The sequence below is a fragment of the Gadus chalcogrammus genome, chromosome 7 (genome assembly GCF_026213295.1).
Source record: "Gadus chalcogrammus isolate NIFS_2021 chromosome 7, NIFS_Gcha_1.0, whole genome shotgun sequence".
NCBI lineage: Eukaryota > Metazoa > Chordata > Actinopteri > Gadiformes > Gadidae > Gadus > Gadus chalcogrammus.
Genome location: NC_079418.1, coordinates 26,180,936 through 26,196,443, shown reverse-complemented (window position 1 = coordinate 26,196,443; position 15,508 = coordinate 26,180,936). Strand labels below are relative to the sequence as shown.

The 15,508-nt window shown below is 44.4% G+C and overlaps 3 protein-coding genes across 4 annotated transcripts in view; 1 reads left to right on the top strand and 2 right to left on the bottom strand.

Moving 5' to 3' along the window:
* Positions 1-15,508, bottom strand: part of LOC130385249 (glutamate receptor 4) — a 1,260,456-nt gene that overhangs the window by 218,374 nt on the left and 1,026,574 nt on the right. The gene's annotated exons all lie outside the window — the stretch shown is intronic.
* On the top strand, positions 552-5,604 carry slc25a1a (solute carrier family 25 member 1a). The gene is made up of 9 exons (XM_056593743.1): positions 552-945; positions 1,497-1,604; positions 1,932-2,031; positions 2,181-2,319; positions 2,732-2,816; positions 3,047-3,151; positions 3,270-3,385; positions 3,480-3,553; positions 3,667-5,604. Exons 1-9 carry the CDS (start codon positions 702-704, stop codon positions 3,779-3,781), a joined length of 1,086 nt encoding a protein of 361 aa, XP_056449718.1. The 5' UTR covers positions 552-701; the 3' UTR covers positions 3,782-5,604.
* Positions 5,659-14,680, bottom strand: nle1 (notchless homolog 1 (Drosophila)). The gene is made up of 13 exons (XM_056593709.1): positions 14,589-14,680; positions 13,526-13,677; positions 12,901-13,121; positions 12,668-12,747; positions 12,278-12,354; positions 12,062-12,159; positions 10,554-10,746; positions 10,217-10,352; positions 10,040-10,086; positions 9,522-9,724; positions 8,993-9,152; positions 6,978-7,048; positions 5,659-6,579 (listed from the first exon to the last, which is right to left on the bottom strand). Exons 2-13 carry the CDS (start codon positions 13,661-13,663, stop codon positions 6,567-6,569), a joined length of 1,437 nt encoding a protein of 478 aa, XP_056449684.1. The 5' UTR covers positions 13,664-13,677; positions 14,589-14,680; the 3' UTR covers positions 5,659-6,566.

Below are 15,508 nucleotides of genomic sequence, written 5' to 3'. Positions count from 1 at the left end.
GTATATGGGCAGTGGAAAGTGTGCTGTGGGGATGTTGAATAGTGTTAACATAAAACAAAACATGGAACCAATCCAAAGAAGAAAAAAAAAGACGCTTTCTAAGGATAAGGAATAATCTCTATTTTGCGCTATATTTGGCTGTTTAATTTTCCTCTGTGATATTTGACATCAATGAGATTTAACCATAGACGACGTCTAGGGTCACACCCACCGGGGGGAATATAATGCATGACCCAGTTCCGTTATGGGGCACAATTTAAAGGGAACGGGATTGACGTTAGGATTGCGAGAAAATCACACACACAAACTCATACAACTGTCACATGTGTCTCGGTATGACGACAGGTTTTAAACGAGATTGTAACTAATCATGAAAGTTGGGTTTTAAATTAACCTTTACAAAAATGCATTCAGCCTATAGTTTATTTATTGTATTTAGAAAATTCAGATCACCAGACCATGGATGCGATTGGTTATGAAAAATGTCATGCTGGACACGTGATGGAATTACCCGGAAAAAAACTGCAAGTGTGAGCCAATGGCGTGTTGCGTCGACGCGACTACTATTTTAATATTCATGAACCCACACCGGGGTGTCTGTATGTTGTTGACTGTCTGTCCGACATTGTCCTCGCTGGACCAGCGCTATTATTGACGGACAATCCCCGTCTGTTGACAGTTTTTTGTCCCTTGACATAAACATGTCTTCGCTACTGAAGCCGTTTTCGGTACGCGAGGGCCCATGCGAGAGGCACGCTGGCAACAGTGGATGCCTGACCACATCACTGTCACCCCCAACCCAATGTTTGGGTTCTCGGAATGCCGCGGCGGGGTTGAGCCCTCTACCCGTCGCCGGTTACCAGGCGTATGGAGCAAGGCGAACCCTGGCAGCGGCTTCAATCGGAGGAAGGAAATTGACCCACCCGGGGAAGGCAATTCTTGCAGGTATACTTGCAGAATAGGATTCCCCAGTATGTCTATAACCATGTCTGCCCCATCACTAGCAACCGAATCACCTCGTCTGTCGCCGATTAAGCTGCTCAACCGAACTAGGTCGAAAACGCACTAAGGAATCATCTGATGCAATGTAATATCGGTTTTCTGTAATTACAATGTATCATCTATCTATCTTTCATTAGTGTATCAGAATACATTGATCACACTCTGTGTGATCAATGCATTCATTTATAACTTATTCGTTCCCTGCTTAGGATCTGTGGATGCATCTTAAATGATTAATTACCTAGACAATGCAGAGCATGTATCTAAGTCACTGACATCCAAAGCGACAGACAGTGAAACTGAAGTAGCTCCCCTGTCATTATGTAGACATATCGGTCATACGTCCCTATTATATATATATATTTTTAACGTCTCAACGCCAAAGCGCAGCCAACCAATGAATGATGGCTGTAATAATAGAACGTTGAAGAACAGATCTTCCCACCATGTGGACAGATAAACACAGTCACTCCCTGGCTCTCTCTCCCTTACAGGCGGTATCGCAGGAGGCATAGAGATCTGCATCACCTTCCCCACGGAGTACGTGAAGACCCAGCTGCAGCTGGACGGGAGGGCCAACCCACCCAGATACAGAGGCATCGGTAGGACATCTTACACCTACCCCGCTCTCCACCACAATATGTATGCATGCGTTCGTTGTGTCGCATGGTTCAGACACTGTGTCGCTGGCTGCACTAATGTCGACGCATGGCTTTGCCAGCTGTAGTTGCATGGTGTTGCAGAATGAATGCCTTCGCATCGCAGTGGGGAAGCAATTTATTGCTGCTAGGTACGTACGTCGATGGATGCACGCATTGTATCTGCCGAGGGATCCATCGCTGGAGCCATGCGTTGTGGCTCAGGGTGTATGCGTTGTGTGTCGCAGGGTGCAGTGACAGATGGTTTGTGTGTGTACTTATCGATTGTAGGTGACTGTGTCAAGCTGACGGTTCAGGACCACGGCCTCAGAGGGCTGTATCGCGGCCTCAGCTCCCTGCTCTATGGATCCATCCCCAAGTCTGCAGTGAGGTCGGTGCCCAGATTGTGTGGGCCGCTTTTTTGGCACTATTACTACTGTGCAATCACTGTGACCTGCTTTTGTAAGACATACTGGATGTTGACATTCCATACAGTAAGTAGTAGCGGTAGCTTCACTCTACCTCTTCTTTTCCTCTCAGATTCGGCACCTTTGAGGTGCTGAGCAACCCGATGCGGGATGCTACCGGTCGCCTGGACAACACGCGGAGTCTGCTGTGTGGACTCGGCGCGGGGATAGCGGAGGCCGTGGTGGTGGTCTGTCCAATGGAAACACTCAAGGTGGGCGGGGCTTCTGTTCTCCTTCCTGCCTTGGTCGAGCGTCTCCATGTTGATGAATACCCTGCACTGCCTTGCAAATCTGCCGGTGGTTGGTTCAACCCTGAGACACAATTTGAGCGTTTAGCTTGTTTTGTGAGTGCATCACCAAGCCCCACTGGACGTGCATGACATCCCAACCAAGAATAATAAGGATAACCTTTGAGGCAGAATATTCTAGCAGTCAGCCTGTTCATCGACATCCAGAAAAAGGTTACTGGATCAAACCCCAATGTCCGATCTGATGGCATCCTTGAGCAAGATGCATGGCCCTACCTGCATATTAATGAATTGCATGTAATTCGATTGAATTAATTAATTAAGTTTAGCCATGCGCCATGTCTATGGGTAACATCCTCCCCCAATCACCTGACAGGTGAAGCTGATCCACGACCAGTGTTCTCTGAGGCCGCGCTACAGAGGATTCTTCCATGGTGTCAGCGAGATCATCAAAGAGCAGGGTAAGACCACCCAGCTCTCCATGGGCAACATTCACCTAGCGGCCATCTTGATTGTGACTGCTATACGGGTGAGGGAAATGAACGTAGGTGGAGTAAACACCGAATGCTTGTTCTCCTGCGTCGTCTTTTTTAAATTTATTCGCACCCTGGGTTTCTGGCCGGCTCTTGTGTTTGGTCAGCATGAAATGGCAGTGGAAGCTGTCTTAAATTGATTTTGTATTGATTTCTAGGTGTGAGGGGGACGTATCAGGGCCTGACTGCGACAGTGCTAAAACAAGGAAGCAACCAGGCCATCCGCTTCTATGTAATGAACTCGCTCCGGAACTGGTACAAAGGTACCACAATTGCGCCGTACATTTTCAGTTAATATCCGTTTGTTATTAATACGTTATTATTTTTTGCAATGTGTTTGTTGGTTTATTTGCTTTTAAATAATTGTACAATTGATTCAAGGGGACGACCCGAGGCGGGAAATGCACCCGGTTGTCACGGCGATATTCGGAGCGACGGCCGGAGCGGCCAGTGTTTTTGGCAACACCCCGCTGGATGTGGTGAAGACGCGAATGCAGGTGAGCATCCGCCTCCACGCACCTGAAGACAACCTATCCTACCATAGGTCTTATTGTGGCGGCCTAATGTTAACACGTTGTGTGTTTTCTGTAGGGCTTGGAAGCTCATAGGTACAAGAGCACACTGGACTGTGCCTTCCAGATATTAAAACACGAAGGACCACAAGCGTGAGTGATCCTAACCAACATCTTTTTTCCATTTAATGGTTCTATGTGTTCTATATCTATGACATACATAAGACTGCAGGTCACTGACTGTACTTGAACCCCACCTCCCCCAGGTTCTACAAAGGCACGGTTCCCCGGCTGGGCCGAGTGTGTCTGGACGTGGCCATCGTCTTCGTCATCTACGAGGAGGTGGTCAAGCTGCTGAACAACGTGTGGAAGACCCAGTGATGGAGCGAAGCAGGTCGGAAACACAAAGAGGATTCAAAACAAAGCACAGACCAGGGATTGGAAGCAATGTCCAACCTGCCTCATTCTACTATCCTAGTATGCAGCGCCCTACTAAGCCCCATTGACAATATCAAAGCATTAGTGTGACTCAACGGCTCTCTTGATTATTCAATAATAATTGGGTTGTGATAGATCCGGTGAGATTGGTTACATGATCCAAGAGAAGAGTGGACAGTAAAAATCCCATTCCAAATGCATGTATTTAATAGCACGTGCATTCCACAACTCAGTTAAACTAGAATGGATTTCCAAAACTGGGCTACGCCGTAAATGACTCTACTTTGATTGGCAGTGCAAAGGCAGGGCTTTTAAAAATAAATTTAACCGATTTTTAAACGGATAGAACAGTAATTGGCCAATTTCCTGATTCTGACGTCAACATCTAATTAGCTTATAGAATAAGGGCGCAGGATACTAAAGGGATTTTATGAGTGGTAGACTGGTTCAAAACACTGGAACTATAATGCAAACCTGCAGAAAGAAAAGTACTATCTAAAAACAACATTAACATTTTGGTGTGGATGCAGAATAATATAACCTCTAGGAAAGCAAATGTGTGTATTTTTCAGCAGAAATAAGACATTTCAAAATCTCACTACTTTAACAGGACTTTACTGAAGCTCTTCAAAATATTCTTTAATAACCATTGTAGGGTTACAATAATATTGCCATTTTCACACTAATTTAGTCACAATTATCTGCGTAAAATATTGTGATTTCTTCTCATTTGTATTTAGCGGCTTTGCACTGAAAAGTCCACAGATTTGTTCCCAAGATGTATAACCTTGCACAGTTTGGATCTTTTATGAGTAGGAAATGCAAAATATTTTTTTTAAACAGAGGTTATACAATGTAGGTCAAATTATACTGATACAGGAGTTTTAAAAACTAAATTTCAGTTAAAAGATTGCAAAAATGTAATGGTTACTAATCTAGCCAGTTCAAACCTGCCAAAGGTTTCAGAAGACTAATAAACATTTCAATAAAACCTACATCAATTAAAAAAACATCACACCAACTGGACCTAAATTGTGACGGTATCGTGTAGCAAAATTAAGTGTTTTTAAGTTTCCATTTAATTTATTTATTTACCCATTGTTGAAGTTGAGGTTACGGTATAACTGTATTTGATAACTGGCTGTTGAATAGATAATAGGACTAATAGGACTCTGGTCTCTTCACTCCCCTTCCATGGAGTTTAGAAAAGGTAAACCAGAAGGAGACTAAAGGAATGTGACTTATGCCCACTGAGCCACCAGGACTGTGACCTTCCTTATGTCCTCCAAGTTCCACCATACACGGCCTTGCACTTAAGTCCTTAAATTCTCTTTGCCAAACTGCTTCGGTTCGACCCGTTACCAATGTATTTGAAGTGTTATTTCCTTCGTGCAAAAATGATATTATTTAACCCATATTCGTCCACTCTTTTCAGTGTATGTATGGTAGCACATTTGTATGTATATCTTGTTATTTTTCTACATAGGCCAAGTGCATGTATTGTCTACATTCCAGCAGCATATCAGTTACGTTTTTAAGGGTTTTCCATAAATTATGGAGATCCCTGCCTATTTTACTGGTCATTATTCATGTTTTCATTCAATGCAACATCCATTGGCATGGTTACAAGAAATAAACAAATGATCTGGTTCTGGTGAAAAAGCCTTCACTGTTAGACTACATTGCACAGACTTTGTGTTGGCCTGAGAATAAACTTGTTATAACAACAATCTGAATGTGTTTATGGATAACATTTACCACTAAAATGGTTTACTACTCCCAGTGGAGGGAAGGAGGGAGAGAGTGAGTGTGCCTGGATGAATTAAAACAGTCGTAAAAGTTTGATTGGTTTAACATTTTTAATCAAACCGCTTTGAAATCCATGAGAATTACATTGAAAGCAAAAGGGTCATTGCTTGCATATCGAGTCACCTCAGTGATGGTGTTTCCATCACTTCATCTAAAGAGGTGACCTTAACAAACATTACAACACAGAAGCCAAAAACACATTAAATTCATAACAATGTGTTCCATTGTACTCAGTGGGCTAGAGGCAGGTAATTCAGTAGGAGAGAGACTCTTCCTGACGGAGGAGATTAAGAGCTAACAGGAGACGGCCTTAAATCTGGCCCCACCTGTCGCCATGGCGCTCAACCTGTCACCTATATAACCCCCAGAGGGAGCAGACACCAGCTGCTTTGGAACGAGGCCTTTGGTTTACGAGTCTGACCTTGCTGGCTGCGCTCCACTTCTTCACCTAGTGTACGCCGAGGTCACGGATCACGGATCCCAAAAGAGGGGTAAAGGCTTGGAACCGTTTTGTTTCTGGGGGTCATCGTTTTTACAGTTATACGGTAAATCCTCACTATAAGGATCACAAGTTGTCCTCCGATTGCGATATTACGTTGGCTTCGGGGTAATCTTATATACAAGGCTTTGTGGAGCAGGGGGGGGAAAGGCTCATCATTCCCACTGCAGGTCAACTCGTCCGCCTGCAGGGTACGGGAGCCCTCGAGAAGACCCTGGGACCACGCTGGCGGCGTGAGGGGACGCCCCCCGGGCCCGCCGCGGTGGAGCTCCACAGGGCGCAGGGGGGGGGGGGAGGCGCTGGTTCTAGCCCGTGTCCCGGGCCCCGCCCTGCTGAGGACGGGGGGGGGAGAGGCTCCGAGCGGGGGTGCGGGGTCAGAAGCCAGAGAGTCTTCAGCCCAGAGAGAGCCCCACACCCTGGCTACCTCCTCCATCTGGAAATCACACACAGGAGGAGCGTCATGGTGGGATGGACAGTTGAAGTGGAACGCGTGGCCACCAGATCTCAGAACCAACAGTCCTACATGTTCTACAACTTCTGGGGGTGGACACGGCACGGAGCCTGGCTAATAAACCCGAAACAGCCAGGGGCCGATGTCTGCCTTGTTTGATGCTTAATTCCGGAGGTATCCTACTGAAATTAAATCGGATTGGACAAAGTTTTCAGATCTTAGTACTTCCCCAACTCGAGCAACATGATTGGTCAAAGTGAAACACCCCGTCCAGATTTGAGTTTGTCTGATTTCTGAGGCTAGTGGACACCTGATAACCCTTTGATTGACATTTGTGGTTGTGTGGATGTTTACAGACCGAGCAAGGTGGATCAACTCACATTCTCAGACACTTGTCTTTTCCTCCACTGACCACTCTCTGTCCATCCGGGCTCCAGTCCACAGCAAACACCTGTACAAAGGATATTAAGATTATTCATCTATGGGAAATATTGTCAATTATAGGAATATTCCTCGACACAAAACGAATGCAGACATACTTGTTATTCCTATATATTTCACATACATACATACACACACATATGTATATACACATATGTATATACACATATATACAGTGGCGTCTTTGCATTAGGGGCCAGTGGGGCACGGCCCCACCAGAGAACGCTGCCGTGCAGGGCACGATTATACTTTTCTTTTTTTTTTCAAAAATGTCATTGAGCATAAGTTAATAATACATTAATTGTTAATAATTAATTACATGTCCGCAGTTTTAATTTGATGAACGCAATTGTTGTAGTGTAGTAGTTGTGTGTGAAATAGTTTGTTGCTCCGTCTCGTCTGTTCCGCTTGGTGGGGCCCAGCCGAGATGGCCCTGTCTGCTGCAGTGTAGAAAACTGGTGCTGTTGCGCGAGCAAGCGCGTGCGCAGCGCCCGCTTCTGTTTCGGCGGTGGGGCCAGAAGTTTAGTGCCCCAAAGCTCTTCTCATTGGCTGATTTGTAGAAAGGGCGGGGTTTACGGCGGGAGCCGATCAGATCTTGCAAGTTAGCTAACGTAGTTACTGTTACAGTTAGAGTTACTGTTACAGTAAATAACAACAAATGGACGTTTCATTCATTAAATGATGAATCGTGTTGAGTATCTGTCTCATTTGAGATTTAGCACTTGAACAGAAGTTGGAGATAAAACGTTTGGGACCACATCGCCCGACGGATTTAATCATTATTCAAGAGGGAAAGGACAAGAATAGATCGTTCAACCAGGAGTGGTTCAAGCGGAAAAAAATGCTTGTGTTTCACCTCAGCCACACAAAGGAGACCAGACAACACTGTCCTTAAAGCACAGGTAATTACCATCTTAGCCCAAACTTACTTAAATTTTCACCCAGGATTATCCAGGTCTGAGTAGGCAACCACTCTATCAGGCTAGATTCATTGTTAATTGTACAGTATGGTGGCCTGCAAACTTAATACAACTTAAACCATACTTCTTTTTTTGGTAGGCTATATTGTGAGTGGTGGCTTTGTATATTGATTGCTGTGTAAAGGGTGTGCGCCGTTGTGTTTTTATTGTTGCCACGTTGTTGTTTTCTTGAGTTTTGATATTGTGAGATCTTGAACGCTGCCATTTGGTGGTGCTATTGCTATAATAGCCTAATATATGTCGTCAGATTCGCGTTTGAGTGATGGCATTATTCAGCTGCAATTTTGGTCCCCTCTGTCACTTGCTACTGTTTTTGTTGTGATGGTAGTAATATGTGGTATTTCTGGATTGCGTTATAATATTTTCCTGCATGGGCCCCACCAGTTTCCAAACCAAAATCGCCACTACACACACACACACACACACACACACACACACACACACACACACACACACACACACACACACACACACACACACACACACACACACACACACACACACACACACACACACACACCATTGTTCCCGGTAACACTTAATAAGGTGCCATAAATAGTTAACCAGTCATTAACTAACCCTTTGTTAATTTTTGTTAATTGTTACCAAAATATGTATTTGGCACAAGTTAATAGGTTTTTCATCATTAATTAAATATTAATTAATGATTCGGCGACACTCTGGTCAGTGAAAAAAGCTATTAACTTGTGCCAAATAGATATTTTAGTAACAATTAACAAATATTAATAAAGGGTTATGTAATGACTAGTTTGCCCTTTATTATGGCACCTTATTATAAAGTGTTACTTTGTTCCCTAATACACGATAAAAGACAAAACTCAAATGCTTGTTAAAAAGGGAATAACTTATCAAAATAAGGACAAGTAACAAACAGGTGGTCAGAGTGAGCTCATTGAGGGATGTGGTGGGTGGTAAGGGGGACCAAACCCTGATCCTTTGGTCCCAGGCCTCACCTCGTCGGCGTGCCCAGGCAGGTCCATGCTCAGCTTGGCCGTCTTGACGTCCCAGACCTTGAGCGTGCTGTCGCTGCTGCCGCTGACCAGCAGCCTGCTGTCAGAGGACCAGGCCACCTGGTACACGGCGGCCACGTGACCGCGGAGGGACTGCAGGTACCTGACAGGGACGCACAATGTCAGCGCATGCACTGCAAACTCGTACTGCCAGTACATATTAAGGTGCTCAGACGTTTTGGTGGGGTCCCAACCGAAAACTCAACGCACACAACCGTTATTTCTGACTGTTGTACTTTTAATCTCTATTCATCGTATTTTATAGTATTTTTTAATGGCGTCCTGTTGGGCCTCTTGGCCAGGCGAGACCCTGAATGAGTGAGAACCTGTTGAACTTGCCTGGTTAAAGATATCATACACTTAGAAACAATGACCAGTTATCAGTCATTTCTGCAATATTTCACACTCTAATATGATTGCATGATGACAGTTTAGTAGCCGTTTTGGTCCGTGTGTTGCTTTTGTTCCTCACTTTCCGGTGCGTCCGTCCCAGATCTTGATGGACTTGTCGAAGGAGGCCGAGGCGAGCAGCCGGGTGTCGGGGGAGAAGAGCACCTCGTTGACCAGGGCGCAGTGGCCCGTCAGGCGGGCCAGGGGCTTCTTCTCCTCCGCCGGGTTCCACAGGAACATGGTGAAGTCATCCGACCCCGACACCAGCCTCTCCGGGTTGGAACCCTATGGTACCGGGAAACCACCAGGACGGAGGCGAAGACACGGTTAGTGGGTCAAAGAGGTGCACGTCTAACAGACAACTTTTACTTCTGTTGCTGTAGGCATCAGACTATCTGCAGTCTACTGCCATCTACTGGATGGATATGGAATGCAGTTTTGTTACACTCATAAGTGGTGTCAGAAAACAAGGCTATTCTAATTTGGTGCCCTAAATATTGGCTAAAATAGGAAAATGATTAATTATACTAATAAGGATTATGGAAAATTGTTAACCAAAATATATACACGTGTACAATGTCCACACACAAGAGCACTCACCCTGACTTTGTTGTATCTCTGCAAGGCTCTCTCCTTCACGTCCTCCACTATCAAACCAAGAACAAGAGAACACTCCATTTCAGAACAGATCTACGGAGCCGTTACATGGCCAGGCATCGGACGTATCACAGATGCCAGGAGGTCTTTGAATGTGTGGAGGTCCTGTTGAGGACTCACGTGAGCCCGTCACATCCTGGGCGTTGATGGTGGCGTGGGCGGGGTCGAAGGCCCCGGTCCGCAACACGTAGTCTGTACTGAGAGCCAGCGTGTTCACCCAGTGGGCATGGCCCTGGAGGGTTCTGCACTGAACACCCTACGCACACACGGAATAAAACAAAGTTAGTTGAATCTATTGTGTGTATTATAGAACAGACATGCTTATGTAGATCAATGCTTCACCATTATCACAGAGTACTTCCCAAAAAAACGGTGTTACATTACATCTCTGCTGATGCGTTCATGAATTGTACAAACTAATGTAAACACAAGGTACGGCATCAGCCTTAAATCGTACATCTGAGGCCCTCCAGACTTTGATGGTCCTGTCCTGAGAGGAGGTGTAGAGCAGCCCGTCTCCTCCCCACTTGACGCAGGTCACCGTCTGGGTGTGTCCCGTCATGATCTTCTCCGTGCGACACAGGAGCGTGTCCCAGATGCGGACGGAGCCGTCCTTGGAGCTGCTGGCCAGGTAGCGACACTCTGCGTTCCTGGGGAGGAAATCATACTGTCATCTACCCAGGCTATGAAGTATCGGATGCTCCTTTTCATCAGTGCCCCGATAGTGTTCTGTAGAGTGCCATAACATAACATTCTAAAGGCTCCATGCATCATAAACATGTGATGTGCTTCTTCTATCAACTCAGTTTCTCATGTGTTGGTCTAGATATTGGTTGTGGTCAACAAATGTCTATGTGGTGGTCATTGTTTCAAACTGGTCTATGGGGGTGTATATAATGGTTCCGGTCTACAATGGCCTATATAATGGTTGTGTTCTAGAATGGGGTCAAGGTGTTGGTCTTTAATATATTGGTTGTGTTCTATAATGGTAAATGTGTTGGTCTATATATCTGTTGTGATCTTATCAATGTGTTGGTCTTTAATATATTGGTTGTGTTCTATAATGGTAAATGTGTTGGTCTATATCAGTGTTGTTTTCGTCAGGCAAGACGAAAACGAAAATGACGTCGTCAGACCCCTTTTTTCCATGACGAAAATGAGACTAAGACGAACGTCACCAAAGCCATATAAAGACTAAAATGTGACGAAAAATGTAGACATTTTCGTCAGACGAGAACTAGACGAGACTAAATTGTTAGTGAGAGCATGTGAGCGGAGCGGAGCGGGGAGCGGGGAGCGGGTGGTGGAGCGGAGCGGAAGAAATACGTTGGAGCGAGTTGGAGCGCAGAGCGGTTTTAAATTCAAAGGCCGGAGCGGGGATTTCACTCCGCTCCAGTCCGCTCTAGTCCGCTCCGATTTTAACTGCTTCTAGCGGCTTACATGTAGGTGGTTCACGTAGAATAGAATGGGTTTCAATGGGAGCATCCAAGCAACCTGATTGGATAAAACGCGTCACGTGAGACCCTTCCACCCCCCCCCCCCGCAACACTGGCTCGTGTGCTCGCGCGCAGCTGCGCATGCACGCACACGGCACACACACACTCATACACTACAGAGAGAGGCTGGTGGACGAGTTTTCGTCGGACTAAAACTAGACTAAAACCTTTTGAGTTTTCGTCAGACTAAAACTAGACTAAAACTTTCAAAGATAGAAATGACTAAAATGGGACTAAAACTAAGAAGCATTTCGTCAAAAAGACTAAGACTAAAACTAAATCTAAAATGCCTGCCAAAAACAACACTGGTCTATATATCTGTTGTGATCTTATCAATGTGTTGGTCTTTAATATATTGGTTGTGTTCTATAATGGTAAATGTGTTGGTCTATATATCTGTTATGATCTAATCAATGTGTTGGTCTTTAATATATTGGTGGTGGTCTATTGTGGTCTTTGTTGAACTCACAGGTGCAGCGGCTCCCAACAGAGCCAGGTGATCCACTTGGTGTGTCCAATCAGAGTCTTGCCAATCTGCTGCCCGGTGACCGGGTCCCATATGCAAATCTACACACAAACACAGGCTGGGTTCAGACTTCAGGACATTTTAGCACCCTGAATATCTTCCACAGCATACAAACATCACCATGGTGATTTAACAGAGTTGAAGTCATCAAAGGCTCACCTGGCTGTTCTTGCAGCCTGAAGCCAGCTTCTTGCCGTCCGGGGACCAGGCGATACTCAGGACCCAGTGGGTGTGGCCTGAGGGGGGAGGGGGGGGGCATTGCTTTCAAACTAAAATCCATGATATTATTCTAACACTCATATATAGCCTCACTAGATACTATGCATTTGCAACGGTGAGAATAGGTGTCAGTATATTTTTAACAACATGGCATTTACTGAGAGCCCCGTGCTGACATGAAGTCATGGTATTGCAAGACATTTTGAATGAAAGAGACCACCAAATGACAGACTACACAGCAGAACATTTGTTGATTATCCCTAAAAGCATCAACCCAGTTCCGGCCTATAGCCAAGCTTTTGTGAATCAATCTAATAGCACTATACAGACCTCTGCTCGTGTGGTGGGGGGTCTCTGTGGTCAGGTCCCAGAAGCGCACGGTGGTGTCACCAGAACCACTGGCCAAGTACCTGCATAAACAACAACAACATTAAAAACAAAAACTAAGTACAGCAAAGGGCTTCAAGCCACAACGCTCAAGGCATATAGACTAAAATCGCCATAACTCAACAAGCTCAGATCTTAACGTCTATTAAGGGGCAGCCTTGAACAGCTGGACGTACTTTCCCGTGGGACTGAAGGCGGTGGAGATGACTGCCTCGGTGTGTCCCTGCAGGGAGCTGGTGCAGCGGGCCACGGCGCGCACCCTGAACACGGCCTGCGGCTGGTACACCACGGGGAGGACCTGCTCCGTCTCGATCCCCAGGGCCTTCACACAGACCGCCAGGCTGGTCACCACCTCCGCCTCCCCGCGCGCATAGAACGCAAACGGAAGCGGCTCCTCCTGCCAAACATACAACAAAACCATGTCAGTGTGGCAAGATAGTGGAATGGCTAGGGTGCTGTTGACTGTTGTTAAGCAAAATACACTGGGTTTGATGCGCAACGTCCACAGTACAGATGTAGGCGTCATTTAGCCAGAGGCCTAACTCGTCCTCCTTTCACAGAATAATAAAAATAGTCAACGAACGAACTTTGTATCCTTACGCATAACCAAGAAGCCCATTTGCCCTTTGGTTGCCAATTGCGTTAGTGACATCATCATTAATGAAGGGGAGGGGATGAGTCGATGTTTGACGCAGGATGTATACATCGAATGCCTGGGCCAAACTATTCCCAAATCTCATCTCGTCTCTAGCAAGCCAACGTGCACAGCAGTACAGTCCGGCACGTAATTGAATGCGTTACCTTCTGCAGGAGTGCATTGCAGACCAGCTGAAGTTTGTCTGGTGTGATGTCCAGGGGGACATCGAAGGGATTCCCTAGAACCTCTCCACTCTCATCCTGAAACTGGATCAACATCCGCTCCACATCTCCACTCGTCATCCTGGCTTTAGATTCTGGAAAAATGAATCAACACAAAGCCATGTTAGGTATCTAAAAGGTATTTTCTTTTGAAAAATTGTAGAAAAATATTGATCACTAACATTATTAACATCTTATTCTGATAAAATCAAATCAGATAACGAAATGAATTTAAGATCATCACAACCAGTTGATATCTTTATTCACGTCTGCACTATAACCCTCAAACACAAAGATATATAGGTATTTCGCAACTCTATGTATAACTGACAGCCCTTTGTCATGCAATGCAAAGTGCTGTCAGTTCTGTAAAGAGCAATACACAGCCCTACTCGAATACTAAATTTGCTTTTGCTTTGTAAAAAACCTTGTTAATGTTTCTTTGAAACACAGCCAGTATTTGAGGAGGTTAACTAAAATGACAAATTTAAAAGGTTAAGGCAGTTTTCCGTCCTGCTTGTTGTGATTGCACATAATATGAATGATATTATGCACATGCAACGTTGACTTTATATTCCTGATATAGTCTCCGACTTTATCAGGAATATAAAGTCAACGTTGCATGTGGACGTCATATTCAACATGCCACTGTATTGCAAATATTATGGTAGACTAACATAATATTTGAAATACCGTACTACAATATACAGCATATTCCAAGTGGTTAAATACAGTCGTATTTAGCTTCAACATTTAGCTATGATGTTTACAATTTATACTTGTAAAACACATACAAATGTAAAGGTATTCCATTTGAGGTGGCTTTAGGTAGCATAGTGTTAGCTTCTAGAAGTTTGTGTGTGACTTCTAGTGTAAACCAGCTAACCAGCACTGACACCATTTGGCTTTAGAGTCGCTATACATTCAATTGATCATACGTATATAGGTACGTGTTACATTCCACACTTAATAATACACATTTAACAAACCCTCGTCACAATCTTACCGGTTACTGCTACAAGCGCTGAATCCACGTGTTTTGGAATGGGGAGATGCGGGGCAGTACCGTTTCTAGCGCAAGGGATTATGGGAAGGTGCGGTTATGACAAATGCAACCAGTAGAGGTAGCAGATGGTGTGTTTTTAGATCTACCGGTACTTGACAGTAGATCTACCTTGATATGCGATATGTGCTCATGGCTGTATGAAGAATATTAAAGGGTTGCGTATGGGTGTCTGTCTACACAATCCATGATACTACCAGGGATGTGGGATGATAGAACTGTACTTTCTGTACATGAAACTATAAACTGATGGTTGGTACATCTATGACATCTGTTCACGATAGTAAAAACAATATTAATACTGTCATATTTCTTTGTATATAGATGTATGCAATTGTTTTGTTTCTTCCATTTTTTCAGACACAATTATCACAATACAACAAAGCATATTCAAACCCAGACACACATTGTCCAACATATATTGAACTATTACATACAAATACAACATAAATGATAAAACAGTTCAATTTAAAAACGATCATACTGATTTTTTTTTTTTTTGTTGTTGCGATAATCCAAACCAAAATGTCCAAGTCAATAAGGAATAATCTTCAGAAGGAATTCTATTTAAAGTTACACATGGGCCATGGTTATAAATAGGCTACAGACACAGACACACGTTAGCAAATCCAAGATACATTTATTTTGATTTTTCCTGACAAACAATCTTGATGAGAAAATCAGTGCATGCATTTGTTTTATCTAATGTATTTTCTTCTTTATTCTTTTCTTCACCATACCCCGAATATTGAAAAAGTAACTATTCATCAGTAAAAAATCAGCATATACTGTATATAGAGATGTCCATTATTTATAACAGTTGTACAGTAGGTCAGTATTTGCTGCATGATGACAGTGAGGAG

Coding starts and splice junctions, on each gene's coding strand:
- slc25a1a (XM_056593743.1), top strand. CDS start 702: ATGTCTTCGCTACTGAAGCCGTTTTCGGTACGCGAGGGCCCATGCGAG. Junction 2,320..2,731: donor GTCCAATGGAAACACTCAAG/GTGGGCGGGGCT, acceptor ATCACCTGACAG/GTGAAGCTGATCCACGACCA. Junction 3,554..3,666: donor AAACACGAAGGACCACAAGC/GTGAGTGATCCT, acceptor CACCTCCCCCAG/GTTCTACAAAGGCACGGTTC.
- nle1 (XM_056593709.1), bottom strand. CDS start 13,663: ATGACGAGTGGAGATGTGGAGCGGATGTTGATCCAGTTTCAGGATGAG. Junction 12,355..12,667: donor CCCCCACCACACGAGCAGAG/GTCTGTATAGTG, acceptor CTCCCCCCTCAG/GCCACACCCACTGGGTCCTG. Junction 10,087..10,216: donor CCAGGATGTGACGGGCTCAC/GTGAGTCCTCAA, acceptor TTGGTTTGATAG/TGGAGGACGTGAAGGAGAGA.